At 41.0% G+C, this 14,782-nt stretch overlaps 1 protein-coding gene across 1 annotated transcript in view; it reads right to left on the bottom strand.

The window, feature by feature from the left end:
- The window catches only part of GREB1 (growth regulating estrogen receptor binding 1), a 63,268-nt gene that overhangs the window by 40,738 nt on the left and 7,748 nt on the right, over positions 1 to 14,782 (bottom strand). Inside the window, exons 3-5 of the mRNA XM_070955520.1 lie at positions 14,082 to 14,258; positions 2,439 to 2,621; positions 1,757 to 1,900 (exon numbers count right to left, since the gene is read on the bottom strand). Of these exons, the coding sequence (XP_070811621.1) occupies positions 1,757 to 1,900; positions 2,439 to 2,621; positions 14,082 to 14,258 (504 nt within the window). The remainder of the gene's footprint in view (positions 1 to 1,756; positions 1,901 to 2,438; positions 2,622 to 14,081; positions 14,259 to 14,782) is intronic.

Here is a 14,782-nt window from a genome sequence, read left to right as displayed (position 1 = left end):
CGGTCCAGTGCCCCAGATGCCGCCCTATTCCAGGCAGCCACCAGGGACTCAGCCGGACTGTGGACAAGGGAGTCAGGTATCTCCCCAAGCTCCTGAATACTACTAAACTACTAAATAGGAAAAGTGTTATTTTATTTAATCCACTCTCTAAACTTTAACACAATTGGTATAATGAAGTCTAAATATCATATTTTAGTGAATGAATTAAGTAAAAGCACAATCAAGGTTTGGCTTGCATTTCTATTCAATAATTTTGTGAGAGGGTCTCATTGAATTTTATGAGGCTTACTTCTGAATGAACAAGGATTATTTTAATTCCCTAAGAAAGCACCTCCTACTAGGGCAGGAGACTTTTCTGAGAACTGAATAAAGACTTAAAATGTTATTTTAAGAATTGAAGTAGCTATCTAGAAAAGGCCCCATCAACCAAAATGAATGCAGTGGAAAGTCTTATAGTGTTTGCACCATAATTATTCCCATTGTTAGGCAGTAACCAAGTGGTCTTTATCAACCAGTGCCATATAAATTTGATAACACCTTTTCTAACCTGGCAACCTGGAATTGTCATTTCCAGAATTCTTAGCTGGCGGTCCTGCGATTGGCAATTCACTGTGCAGATACAGAGAGACTTACTGTAGCATTGGTGGAAACTTTTTTATTTTAATAAAATTTTAAAATTGATTTCTTTATTTCTCACTTTTATTATTTTTACAAATAATTCAAGGTGGCAAAAACACCCAAAACTCCTTCCCCCTCCTATTTCCCCCCACAACAACTACCCTGTGAAGTGGGTTGGGCTGAGAGAGAACGACTGGCTCAAAATCACCTAACCGGCTTTTATGGCTATGAAATTATAGAGATGATACTCAACCACCATTATCATTCTTCAAATCAAAGAATCCACTAGCCAAGATTTTGTCAAGGTGATCCAAATTTTAAAAAATGAACAAAATTCTTTTTCATTTAGATATAATTAATCCCCATCTCTTCAATATAGGACCAACCCTACAAAGCCTTAGTTTAGCTTGGCTTTTTCTTCCTGTCAGATGAAGCTGTGAGGTGATTTAAAGTCTAAGTCACAGCATTTCCTTACTTATACGCATGTTAAAAGCCCTGGCTTTATAGCAGTTTCAAATATAGCACGCTTGACCTAGAAATAAGTTAACTCAACTCTCTAACTTTGTTCATATTGTAAGACCAAAGAGATCAACAACTGCTTTCCAACTGTCAAAGAATATGTGGAACTATATTTCACATTTCAAAGAAATCATTGCATATCAGGCTATTCTTGGCAGTAAGTACCATCTGAAGCAGAAATCTGAATTATGCATCCATGCTGCATCACAGGTGTTTGACCCTCTTAACACTTCTAGTTTGTGTTCAGATAACATGCTAAATTAGGTTAAGTTAAAGAACCAACAGCTGCATATGGCATAGCACACTAGCCTCAGTTAATCTTGATTAGTTTTATTTATTCATTTCTGCCCTTGCCTAAAGTGCAAATCTAGCCAGTTTGATTATTTTACGATTTAATATGTTTTGCAAAGCTGCCAAAATGGATTACCGGTAACTCGGTGTCAGATTCATTCAATCAGCAGTGATAAATAATAGGCAAGGTGCATGTATTACCCCAAGTGATTTAGTTCCTACGAAATGCTAAAGCCATGCTATTCTTTCAATCCATCCAAGTTGATTTGACATACCAAGCAAATGGAAAATCCAGATTGGAACATTTGAGAAAAAACTTAATACTTACTTGTTTGATGAATTACAGCTTGACCTACTGGATGTGCTGGTAGAAATGGTTCATTCATAACAGTTGCTGAAGAAACTGTATTCTCTGGAGGCTGAAACAACGTATGGGAAGAAGAGTTGGAGGAGGATTGCCGGTTTCTGAATTCTAAAAAAATCCAAGATGTTTGTTATCCAATGAGAACAGTTCACGTTGTTTTTGCAAACCTTTTCTACAAAAATTGAATTTTACACGTCAACACAAGCAGACATGCCTACATTATTGCTTCAAAGAAGAAACTCATAAATTATTATTCATTTCTGAAAAATGCCATTTGAATCATTTATTTCATATAATTTGTCTTCATACCAATAAAATATTTTGCCCAATCTTGTCTCCTCTAGGAATGGGAGAAGACTGAATGGGAGAAGACCATCTACTCATACATTGTGGTTCAGTCTTATATTGAAGGCATACTGGGAGTCTGTAGGTGTTTATGACTTCCCAACTATCTATTAAGACCCTTTTAAAAAGGAGACTTTATAGTAGATAACTTATACTTTTTAGAAGTGTTTTATTGGGCTTTTAACAAAATGCCAATGAACTTTGGCATCTTAGATTTATTTCTAAGGAGTTCTGTGTCAGTAACTTCTAAACTTTCCAGAGATATTCCAGACCTTTTAAAAGGACCGCTACATTAGCTCACCTGCCCCCTTCCAGCAGATTGCAGAGCCTTTGGTAAGTGTGCCTTGTGCATTCCGGACCAGATAATACTTTAAGTGTTTCTGTTTCTTGGGCTGAGAGGTCAGCTTTAGATTGATATGATTAGAAAACTCAGTAAAGTAGCAGAATCCTTTCTTGCCACAGCCAACGCAGTTTCCAGAGAAACCTGATGAAATAAACAGAAACAAAGATGTAGTAAAATAAATCAAATCATCCATACAATGTGCTTCAGTCGGCTTGGTGTGGCTTTAACAAAAGGAACGCTAGCTCTGAACACATGAAGAGACATACACAGACACCAGATTTTTCAAAAATAATTTAAAAACCTCTCTTTAATACCTATCTTATTTCTTTCATTTAGATTTTAATGAAAACTCAGATGTTTCTCTCAGATGATTAGAATAAGGGAAAAAGGAAAGAAATTAGTATCACAGAAAAGCTACAAGTTTGATTACACTTTTTAGATGTTTATGACCTAGATAATTTGAGAATTATCTTTTATAAGACTTTGGCACACAGCCACAGCAATACAGCTAGTGGTGGGTTTCAAAATTTTTTACTACGGTTCTGTGGGTATGGCTTGGTGGGTGTGGCATGGCTTGGTGGGCGTGGCTTGGTGGGCATGGCAGGGGAAGGATACTGTAAAATCTCCATTCCCACCCCACTCCAGGGGAAGGATACTGTAAAATCTCCATTCCCTCCCCAATCCAGGGGAAGGTTACTGCAAAATCCCCATTTCCTCCCTATCAGCTGGGACTTGGAAGGCAGAGAATAGATGGAATGGGGGCAGTCAGAATTTTTACTACTGGTTCTCCGAACTACTCAAAATTTCTACTACCGGTTCTCCAGAACTGGTCAGAACCTGCTGAAACCCACCTCTAAATACAGCTGCTCCACAACGCAGAAAAATAGCAATGTATCTTCTTCCATACTAAGAACAGATTCTAATGCCACCAGTTTACAAAAAATAAAAAATAACGTGCGTTGAGCATTTGACTTGCTATAAGACAAACTACTAAATAAAACAACTGAAGGAGTCTTTTAATACTTGGATTTGAAATTAATTTATTTGAATTTTTTTTACACTCTAAGACATCCAATTGCAGCCAAAAACTAAAAATAATTTTCTTGCCTGCTATACTCTATATGCATCTACTAAACAGAGTTCAGGAGCAATTTAAAATAATTTCCATGATAAATAGATTCTATGCTTAACTACAGGTATTTTATCTGTTTACCACCTACAGTACAAGCTCAGAGATTTTGAAAGCAAGTTTGTACAAGAGGACGGATTATGAATAAAGCTGACTGGCTGGCGGTCAGGAAATGTCACAAAGAACCTAGTTTGTTTGTTTTTTTAATTAATGAGAACAAATGTAAAAGCCTATAAAATGTTCACCTAAAACAGGGATGGCTAACCTATGGCACGCGTGCCACAGGTGGCACACGGAGCCCTCTCTACAGGCACTCAAGCCGTCGCCTAGCTCAGGTCCACTGCGCATGCGCATCCCGCCGGCCAGCTGATTTTCGGGTCTGCCTTGCAAGCGGCATGCTTGGGGAGTCCTACCTTTCAGCTCACTTTCTGCCTGCGCCTTCCCAGATCTCCGGAGATTCCCCTCCCAGCAATGTTTTGGGAGGCAAACGCTTTTTCTCCCCCTCCCAGCCGTTTTGGAAGCTTCCCCCCCCCCCAGCTGTTTTGGGAGGCAAAGGCTTTTTTTCCCTCCCCCCCAGCCGTTTTGGGAGGCAAAGGCTTTTTCCACCCACTCCCAGCCGTTTAAGAAGCTTTCTCCTCCGCCCATCCATTTTGGGAGGCAAAGGCTCCCCCCCAGCCGTTTTGGAAGCTCCCCCCCAGCTGTTTTGGGAGGAAAAGGCTTTTCCCCCCCACTCCCAGCCATTTTGGAAGCTTCCCCCCCACTCCCAGCCGTTTTGGAAGCTTTCCCCCCCCCCCACTCCCAGCCTTTTAAGAAGCTTTCTCCTCCGCCCATCCGTTTTGGGAGGCAAAGGCTTCCCCCCCATCTCCCAGCCGTTTTGGAAGCTTCCCCCCCCAGCTGTTTTGGGAGGCAAAGGCTTTTTTTCCCTCCCCCCCAGCCATTTTGGGAGGCAAAGGCTTTTCCCCCCCCACTCGCAGCCGTTTTGGAAGCTTTCTCCTCCCCCCCCCATCCGTTTTGGGAGGCAAAGGCTTTTTTTCCCTCCCCCCCAGCCGTTTTGGGAGGCAAAGGCTTTTTCCACCCACTCCCAGCCGTTTAAGAAGCTTTCTCCTCCGCCCATCCATTTTGGGAGGCAAAGGCTCCCCCCCAGCCGTTTTGGAAGCTCCCCCCCAGCTGTTTTGGGAGGAAAAGGCTTTTCCCCCCCACTCCCAGCCATTTTGGAAGCTTCCCCCCCACTCCCAGCCGTTTTGGAAGCTTTCCCCCCCCCCCACTCCCAGCCTTTTAAGAAGCTTTCTCCTCCGCCCATCCGTTTTGGGAGGCAAAGGCTTCCCCCCCATCTCCCAGCCGTTTTGGAAGCTTCCCCCCCCAGCTGTTTTGGGAGGCAAAGGCTTTTTTTTCCCTCCCCCCCAGCCATTTTGGGAGGCAAAGGCTTTTCCCCCCCCACTCGCAGCCGTTTTGGAAGCTTTCTCCTCCCCCCCCCATCCGTTTTGGGAGGCAAAGGCTTTTTTTCCCTCCCCCCCAGCCGTTTTGGAAGCTTCCCCCCCCACTCCCAACCTTTTAAGAAGCTTTCCCCCCCCCAGCTGTTTTGGGAGGCAAAGGCTTTTTTTCCCTCCCCCCCATCCGTTTTGGGAGGCAAAGGCTTTCCCTCCTCCCCAGTACTGTTTTAGGATGTGAGGCCAAAAGGGGATGTGTGTACGCTCATGTAGGGGTCGTGTGCGCATGCTGGGGTCGTGCGCATGTGCAGAGGGGTGGGGGCATGCGGGGAGGCATTGCATTATGGGTGTGGGCACATGTGTGTGCACGATAGCATGCGCACGCATACTTTTGGCACCCGAAGGAAAAAAGGTTAGCCATCACTGACCTAAAAGAACCCTTAAAAGGCAGAACTAAGTGGAATTATGCTGTACATTTCCAAAATTCCTATAAGGGGACAATATTTTTTCCCCACAGTTGGATTGTTATTTTGCAAACTTGCATGCAGAATAAAAATACTTCTGAATTTTCCATATTTAGGAGAGGCTTTCTAAAATGATCATACGGTCAAATTGTTCTGGCATGACATTTTCAAGCAATTCAGTAAGTAAACGTGAATCGCAAGTAACGCCCAGTTATACAAGCAACAGGACCTAGCACAGGGCAGGACAAATAGCCTCGTCTTGTAAACAAATTAAATAAAAAGATTTTCCATGTGCATTGTAGTTAAATTAGAGGTCACTGAAGCCAAACCAACCAGAAGGTGCTCCAATTTATCTCTGTCATATGGCTGAGACCTCAAGATGGCTAGAAATCAATATTTGTAGTCCAATTGATAAAGGCCTTTCACCTCAAGGTCATCGGTTCAAAACTAGCCCATATCAACCCTGACCAAAGGTTGAGTAGTCTGTTAATTTTATTTGGCCAATTCTGGCAGACCACATCTGAGGTGCTATGATTCCTCTTAGTGCTGTGACCTTTCAAGGCAGGGCCAAAGACCCAAATAAGTCTTTTAGTTTTAGATGTACTCCACCTGTGCCCAGACTCCTTTATTATTTCACTGCCCTGCTGAATTTTGCAACAAAATATTGGGTTCCTATGATACTGCCAGGCACTATAAGAGAGTCTTCCTTTTGGTACTTATGCTCTTCTGAAATGAACAGGAAAACAATTGTCAGTCTTGCCATCATCACTCTCCTTCAAGCTTGTTGCCAGCTGCCATGGAAAAGGGAAGCGAGGGAGCAATGGGCATTTGGGAGGGGAAACGTGCAGATGGTGTGAGAGCTGAATTGTTGGGAACTGATGGGGAGGTTTGGACTCACGAGAGGCCAGCTTGGGTTGTTTAACATCTTCAAGGCCAACCGTCCTGGGAATGGCATGCACAAGGAGGCGTGGAGCACCTGGACCAGAGACATTCTCAAAACATCATCCTGGCTAATGATTGGACTCTGTCTGCCCGAGTACTAGGGAGTGGGCTCTGGGATAATTTTCAATTTGTCTTTTCCATGTGCATTTGCTTCAGACCTTGCCTGACTTTTGCTGCTTTCAGTTCATTCTTAGGAAAAGTACATTTTCTCTGAATCTATGGAGTCAAGGGTTTTCTTTCCTAGGAATTGATTGGAGGCAGCCCTGACAACAATAGAAGACATTAAAACTAGGATCTTATGTTCTAAAAACCAAATAGTTCAACCCTGGAGAAGCAGTTGTACAACAGTGTGAAGGATTCTCTGCATATGTGAACAAACTTAAGTGTCGTTTGGAGAACTATTTCAAAATTTGGCTTTATCAGGGTTTTTTTAATGACTCTGCAACCCCTTGCTTCAGGGTGATGTTGGGGTAACTGATTGGAATTGAGTGTACTGGCAGGATTCCCTTCCCTACGCCTATGAGGAGTTCGCAGCAGACAACTACTCATTGAACCCAGAAAGAAGGAAATTCTTCTTAAGAATGGAGATTAACTGTCAAAATGAAGCTTTTTGGATTGGGGTGTGGGGGAATCTAACTGGAAGGAAAAAAAAACAAAGGGAAAAAAACACTGAAGAGAAATTGGAAGACTTCCACAGGTCAAGAAAAACTCTTCTATTAATGGGGCATCATCACTGATGGTAGGCATAGGTGAGAAAACTATTAATATGAGCTTTATTCAGGCAGCTGTTTAAGACCATTATTTCCAGTCATGTTTCTTCTAATGCTTCAGCTGGTTTTTATAGCAAATGTCATATACTATTGATTTGACATGTTATCTTGCTTCTTTTGTTGCTATTTTTATTATATTAAAAAGTTTTAAATGCCTATGTTTGAGTCCCAGCAGCAAAATGAATGAGTTAAGTAAACTGTAAGATGACACATAAAGAAAACAAGTGATGCTGACATCTTAAATGCTACAGGCGGAACTCCAAAACTTTATTTCTGTTAATTGTTCTGATTTTAAGAGGTGTGTACAAAGGCCATTTGACAGATTCCAATTTCATGTACTGCAGTGCTTTTCCTACTTCATTGCATTAATTCAGAGACAAAATAGTACAGGATGTGGTTTGCCTAACAAAAGAGCCGACTCCAGAATAGTTATTTGAACATACATACACAGAAAGAGAGAGATAGAGAGAGAGAAGTATGACCAGTGCAAGTCACAGAGGCAGTGAACTGGAACCAAAAGCAATCTTTTTAAACAAAAGCAATAAATGAACCTTATTTATGCCCTCCAGACACATCACTGCTTATCATGAATAGGTACCGGAAGACAAAAAAATTGCTCAAGAAATTACTTAATGCACAGTCATTTTGCTTGTGAGCTCCTGGATGCCTCCAGGCACACCCACCATCAAAAGTGCAATCAATTAACAAATGCTCCAAAGATCTTTTTCGGCTAACCTAGTAGTTTCCTACTGCAAATATCATCCCTCAAAGCTTTCAACCAGAGAAAATAAGCAGAATGCCCTCAGGAAACATGCATGTTGATATTGAAAATAAGAGTCCGAAGGAGATAGGAAAATGTGACCCCCATCTCAACATCACTTAAAGTAATTTACTTATGAAACGTTTGGGCAAAATCACTTTTAAGTTGGCTCTAAAGCTGCCCTAGCCATGTCCTTAGGATTACGCAGAACTAAATTCTGTTCGGGGATGTGGATACTGTTTTCAGCGAGTAAAAAAAAAAAACCTTCACTGATGGAGCTGCAAAAGAATATGTGGCAATTCTACACAAGTTCTATACAAATGACTGTTAAACAGAAGTGACCATTCAGTTCTATTACTAAAACAAGTCATTTTCCAAGTCTAGCTCCAGGGAGTGAAGCAAACAAAAAGACACCTTAGACCGGTGATGGCTAACCTTTTTGCCATTGCATGCCAAAAGCGGGGGACCATGAAGGGGGTTGTGCACGTGCGTGACCACACCCATAATTCAATGCACACACACCCCGCGCATGCGCGTGTGACCTCCCCCCAATGCTTCCCCTGCTTTTGGCATGTGATGGCAAGGGGGGCATGGTAGGCCTGTTTTTCATCCTCCCCAGCTGCAGAGACTTTCTTGGAGCCTGGGGAGGGTGAAAACAGCCTTCTCCACTCCGCGGGAGGCCCTCTGGAGGCTGGAAACGGCTTGTTTCCCAACTTCCGGTGGGCCTGGAAGGCCCGTTTTTCGGCCTCCCTAGGTTCCTAGAAAGCCTCTGGAGCCTGGGGAAAGCAAAAAACAGGCCATCCAGGCCCACAGGAGGTTGGGAAACGGGCCATTTCCGGCCTCCGGAGAGTCTCCGGGGGTGTGGGGAAGGCCGTTTTCAACCTTCCCCCCCTGAAGGCCCTCCGGAGGCCGGAAACAGCCCGTTTCCCGACTTCCGGTGTGCCTGAAAGGCCCGAAAATCAGCTGGCCAGAGCACGGATGCGCGCTGGAGCTGAGCTAGGGCAACGTTCGCATGCCCAGATATGGCATGATATGGCTCCATGTGCCACCTATGGCACGCATGCCATAAGTTTGCCATCATGGCCTTAGACTTTTGTTGCTGGCATGAGATGAGGAGAAACTCTAAGATACTATTGTGGCACCTGGTTTCTTGTCTTCTTCCTGACAAGGTGCACAAATAAATTTCTTGGTACATGTATTGACTTTTTATTTCTTGCACTGAATCTGTATAACCTGTCCACTTCTGTATTCATGTGATATTCCTCCTAATCTAATTTTTAAAGGTTTCAGCAACCTTATTGTCTTTGTCAGGTTGTTCTGTAGCTAATCTCAAGCAAAGTTGTTTCTCTTTTAAATCCAGCAATATCACATTGTCTAAATATTTTTTTTTACTGTTGTTGTAATGTTTCTGTCACATCTAACCAATCCTCTTTCCTGTGGAGATTTATATTATTTACTTAATTATTTCAAAAACACTTTAATTTCCAAATTCAATTGTCTCTCTAGTTAGTTTTAAACTTTCTTAATTTCCTAATTTCTTAGCCAGTCTTTTGGTTTTAATTATTTTTAAATCCTTGTATTTCTTTCTTTGATTTTACCTTTAAATTTTAATCCTGGCACAAGGATCACTCATCAACTGGTATAATTCTATTATTCAGAAGACCTCTATAGTTTTTGAAGTTGTGATATTTCAAATGTGCTTTAAAAATTTGGGAAACCTAGTATCCTTAAATAGGCTCTGCTCAGGCTGAGCATGATTTTTTTCCCCCATGGCTCCCAGCATTCTTACTCCCAAGTTGCTTGCGCTTGCTTACTCCAAAGTTACTAACTCCCAAGTCCTTCAGAGCACATGTGGATAATCTAGCTTCTCATGTAGAGACTCCACTGTCCTCCTCTGACACCCTGTCACTAGTCTCTGCCTCAGACAGGTCTCCACTGCTCAGAAATGTATCTGTTCTCCATTCCACCCCACTTCCGGAAGTCTAAGTCGGCCAACATTATATCTCAACCCCTGGCTCAGTATGAGATGCTGTGAAAGTGCTGTCTAAGTACCCAAAGATTGTCTGACACTGGGTAGGGAGGAACAAGCTAAAACTCAATCTTAGTAAGATAAAGAAACATAGTTTTAAAGGCCTACTAATGCTAGTCAGATTCTACTGGATTCTAGGTTTAGTACTGGAAGGGACTGTATTCCCCTGAACGAAATGGTTCTCAACTTAGGGGTCCTCTCGGATTCACAGCTCTTGGAGCTGTGGCCAAGAGAGCTTTTGCACAACTTCATCTTGTGTGGTATTTGCAACCCTGCTGGGAATGGGAAGTGCTACTGATGTTGATCATCCAATCAATCAATCAATCAATCAATCAATCAATCAATCAATCAATCAAAATAGAGCTGGAAAGGAACCTTGGAGGTCTTCTAGTCCAATCCCCTGCTCCAGGAGGAGACCCTATACCATTTCAGATAGGTGGCTGTACAGTCTCTTCTTTAAAACCTCCAGTGATGGAGCACCTTCAACTTCTGAAGGCAAGCTGTTCCACTGGTTAATTGTTCTCACTGTTAGGAAGTTAATTCCAGGTTTGTTTGTTTGTTTGTTTGTTTGTTTGTTTGTTTGTTTGTTTGTTTATATATTTATTTATTTGTCAAACATGTTCAAGATGACAAGTATAGGTATGAACATAAACATAAACAAAGGAAGTAAATACAAAGTAAGACAGGGACGGTAGGAATGCTGGTGCGCTTATGCATGCCCCCTTTACAGACCTCTTAAAAAGGGAGTGAGGTCTACGGTAAACAGTTTGAAATTGAAATTGATACTGTGAGGGTTTGAGGCTGTAACAATGGAGTCGGGTAGAGCATTCCAGGCATTGACCTCTCTGTTGCTGAAATCGTATTTCCTGCAATCGAGTTTGAAGTGGTTTACCTTGAGTTTGTATCGATTGTTTGCCCATGTTAAAACTGTTTGGTTAAAACTGAAGAAGTCGTTGACAGACAAGACATTGGAGCAGACAATTTTGTGTACTATGCTTAAATCGAACCTCAAACTGCGCAATTCCAGATTGTCCAAGCCCAAAATTTTAAGCCTGGTGGCATAGGGAATTCTATTGTGAGTAGAGGAGTGGAGTACCCTTCTCGTGAAATACTCTGAGCCCGCTCAATCATGTTAATGTCCGAAATAAAGTGTGTGGGTTCCAGGAGGAAGGGCTGTATTCAAGAATTGGTCTGGCAAAGGTTTTGTATGCCTTAGTTAGCAATACAATATTACAGGAGAAGAAACTTTGCAAAATTAGGTTAACAACTCTTAGCGCCCTTTTGGCAATGCTGTTACAGTGAGCTCTGGGGCTTAGATCGTTTGAGATGAGTACTTCTAAGTCCTTGACAGAGTGAGTGTCATCTATGAGATCATTTCCACCCAACTTGTATTTGATGTTCTGATTTTTATTGCCAATGTGTAGGACAGAACATTTATTAGTAGAAATTGCTTCTCTCCTTGATTAGTTTCCATCCATTGTTTCTTGTCTTGCCTTCTGGTGCTTTGGAAAACACCAGAAACTAAGACTTTTTTTTTCATTGGCTACCTCTCAACTGGACTACTCCAAAGCATTCAGAAGTTACAAGTGATCCAGAATGTGGCAGCTTGAATTGTTTTGGGTGCACCTCACAGCACCCATGTATCACTTCTACTCTGAGAGTTGCACTGGTTGCCAGTTGGTTTTGGGGTGCCGTTCAAGGCTGACATCTTTAAAGTGCTACATGGTCAGACTTAAGCATCTGCAAAACCAATGTTTCCCAATAACAACTGTCCACCCAATAAAGGGGAGGAACTCTTTATATGTCTCCTCATTCAGAGACTGCCATCCTCATAGACCACAGAAGCAGTTACCAATCCCCTGCATGGAACAGTATTAACCCCAACATTTGCACAGTCCCCTGCCTCTTGGCTTTCAACAAATTAGTAAAAATTTGTTCCATCAAGCCATGGGGACCAATTTGCTACACCTATCAATCTTAAGAAGGAACTGAGTATGTCTTCCAGTTTTATGATATTATTTATTATAAGATATTTATTTTTAAACTGGATTTTGTAGTGTTTTAATTCCTGTTATGGATTGGAGAATTGAATGTGTCTCAGAGACATCTAATTAGAATGCCCCACCACCACCAAATCTTGTAAGTAAATAAATAAACTTCTGCTTCAAATTCTTTAAATCATGGGCATTGACAGAGCTAGCAGGAAATGATGAAAAACATGGGACTGCTTCATCATGCAAGTAATACAATTTTCATCAGACATCAGATGCAGGGCAACACTAATAAAACATCACTGCGTAAGTGTTGTTGTTTTGGTTTGCTGCAGATGTCACAGATTCAAAAGCTTAGAAAGAGACTGAATTGAAGGGAACTCAAAATGGTCACTGGGTAAACAATGTAAAGAATATGTACATAATGTAAAGAAGAATGTTGATATGTATAATTACTGGAACACGGTGTTCAATTTAACATACTCAGAAATGTACGTACAAATGTAGCATTAGTTATTATTACCAAATGTTTCTTACTATCCTTTTCTCCTGTAGTTTAGCATGCAATTAACACATATACTACTTCCTCTGATTTAACAACCCTAGGAACTTTAAACTGTTAATAGCAGGAGCAATGAATGGGCTGAGTGGTTCAACACTACTCCCTGTATCTTTAAAATGACAACACATTGCTAATTTATAGCCCCTTTAATTCCTTTACTATTGCAGCCCAATTGTATTGTAACCCATCAAAGACAGCAAGATCTTACAGCAAAACATATTATTGCTTGACAAAGTTATCTACTCTGCCCCTTCCCACAGAGCTGGCTATAAACTGAAATCTTAAATTTATTTGTATGGGTTCACGTGGTTTTCCTTTGATTTTTATTGGCAGGCCTCTGTAGATCTTTGTTGCCTAGTAATACAACTAACAGCCACTCAAACATCAAACACTTTTCCTGTCCAGTAAAAGGATGAAATATATACAGTATGGAAAATAGCTTTCTAACAAAAGTTTCAAAATATACTTGAGAAGTAATTGTGTTTTCGTTGAAGTTATACACTAAATCTGAGCTGTAGCTGTTAAAAGTCTTATTAATGGATTTGTTTAGCACCAACCTAGTTTCTTTCAGAGCTTACTCTGGATTGACATCTTCTTCCACTCACAAAATTAATTTCACTAACATCTATCTATACATCCCATCTTTATTTTGCATTCTTTTGAGACTGATTTATCCCATTTTTCCCCCTGCCAGTCAGCAGTTCTGTAACTAAAACAAGCTAGAAGAGCAAAAGAGACAGATTAGACCTAGGTCAGCCTTCTTTTTCCTGTCCAAGTCCAAGTCCAAGTCCAAGATCTACAACCACTGCCTCCTATCAGATTGACTAAACTTCCAAGGTCAGATACACAAATGGCAACTTGCAAGGTAGATTTATGTAACAAGGACAAGGTTTATGAATACATCTTAAAATGATCGTAAATAAGTTTGATTTGGAAATATTAATCTAAGGAGAAATTTCCTGACAATTAGAACAATTAATCAGTGGAACAACTTGCCTCAAGAAGTTGTGAATGCTTCAACACTAGAAGTTTTTAAGAAGAGATTGGACAACCATTTGTCTGAAAGGGTTTCTTGCCTAAGCAGGGGGTTGGGCTAGAAGACTTCCAAGGTCCCTTTTAACTCTGTTATTCTATTCTATTCTATTCTGTTCTGTTCTGTTCTGTTCTGTTCCGTTCCGTTCCGTTCCATTCCATTCCATTCCATTCCACTCCATTCCATTCCATTCTAGTTTACAGACCTCATATCTTAAAATAAAAGCATTCCAAGGCAAAAGAAAGGAAACTTTTAAAAACTTTTAAACTTTTTTAAACTTTAAAAAAAATGGCAGCGGAAATGTGCAAAAATAATCCACGCATCAGTAAGCCAAAATGACCTTACTATGTTTTTAAGTGTAGACTAGAGTCAAAACCTTTGTACTGGTATTCATGCTCATATTGTACTTTTTCGAGGAGAAGAGAGCAAACTGCAGACGATGAGATTGTTCAGCTAATGTTGCTGAATGACAACAAATTACCAATCCCACTCACCTAGTAAAGCATTGTGGCCATAGTCATCAGGCAAGAATCGCTTATCCACAGCACACACCAAAAGGTGATCAGGTAAGGTTGGTGACTTTGCACCAACCAGTAAAAATCCTGAAGGCACTTCAATTGGTTCATTCAAAATGGATGCTAGCCTGAGGTCTTTACCCGTCTGACAGAAACCTGGAGAGGAAGAGAAAGATTCTTCATCAAGCTTGTCAGAAAAACAAAGTTAAAGTTGGGGAGTATGAATAGCTCATCATCTATAAGACGCACCTAATTAGATTGATGTAAGATTCTACAATGAAAGATGCAGCAGCATATATTAAGAAGACGCATGAACATAAAGGGGCAAAAGAAACCAGCAGTTTGGAAAACGTTTGCACAGAAAGTTTACCCAAAAAATGTAAACAGAAGAATAAGTAATAACAAAGAAAAGATAACAAATAGCTAGTTATGATGAAATCTGCTTTAAAGTGGGAAGATAAAAGGGAAGGGAAATTCAGCTTGGAATTTTTCCCCTCATTTCATTATCAAGAGTTCTGCTTACCATTTTTAAAACTGCACAAACAAAAAAGTAACATTTAAAAAATAGGGAGAGGGGAAGACTCAGAATTTATATTTTAATCAACCTTTGCATTTCGTCCCCCACCCCACCCCCAACTAAGCAAGTTCACTTACTTGCTCAAAACTATTTATTTTTCTTT

This window comes from Pituophis catenifer, unplaced genomic scaffold (genome assembly GCF_029215685.1).
Source record: "Pituophis catenifer annectens isolate HBS135680 unplaced genomic scaffold, rPitCat1.0.hap2 SCAF_1, whole genome shotgun sequence".
Taxonomy (NCBI): Eukaryota; Metazoa; Chordata; class Lepidosauria; order Squamata; family Colubridae; genus Pituophis; species Pituophis catenifer.
This window is presented reverse-complemented; position numbering and strand designations above follow the sequence as displayed.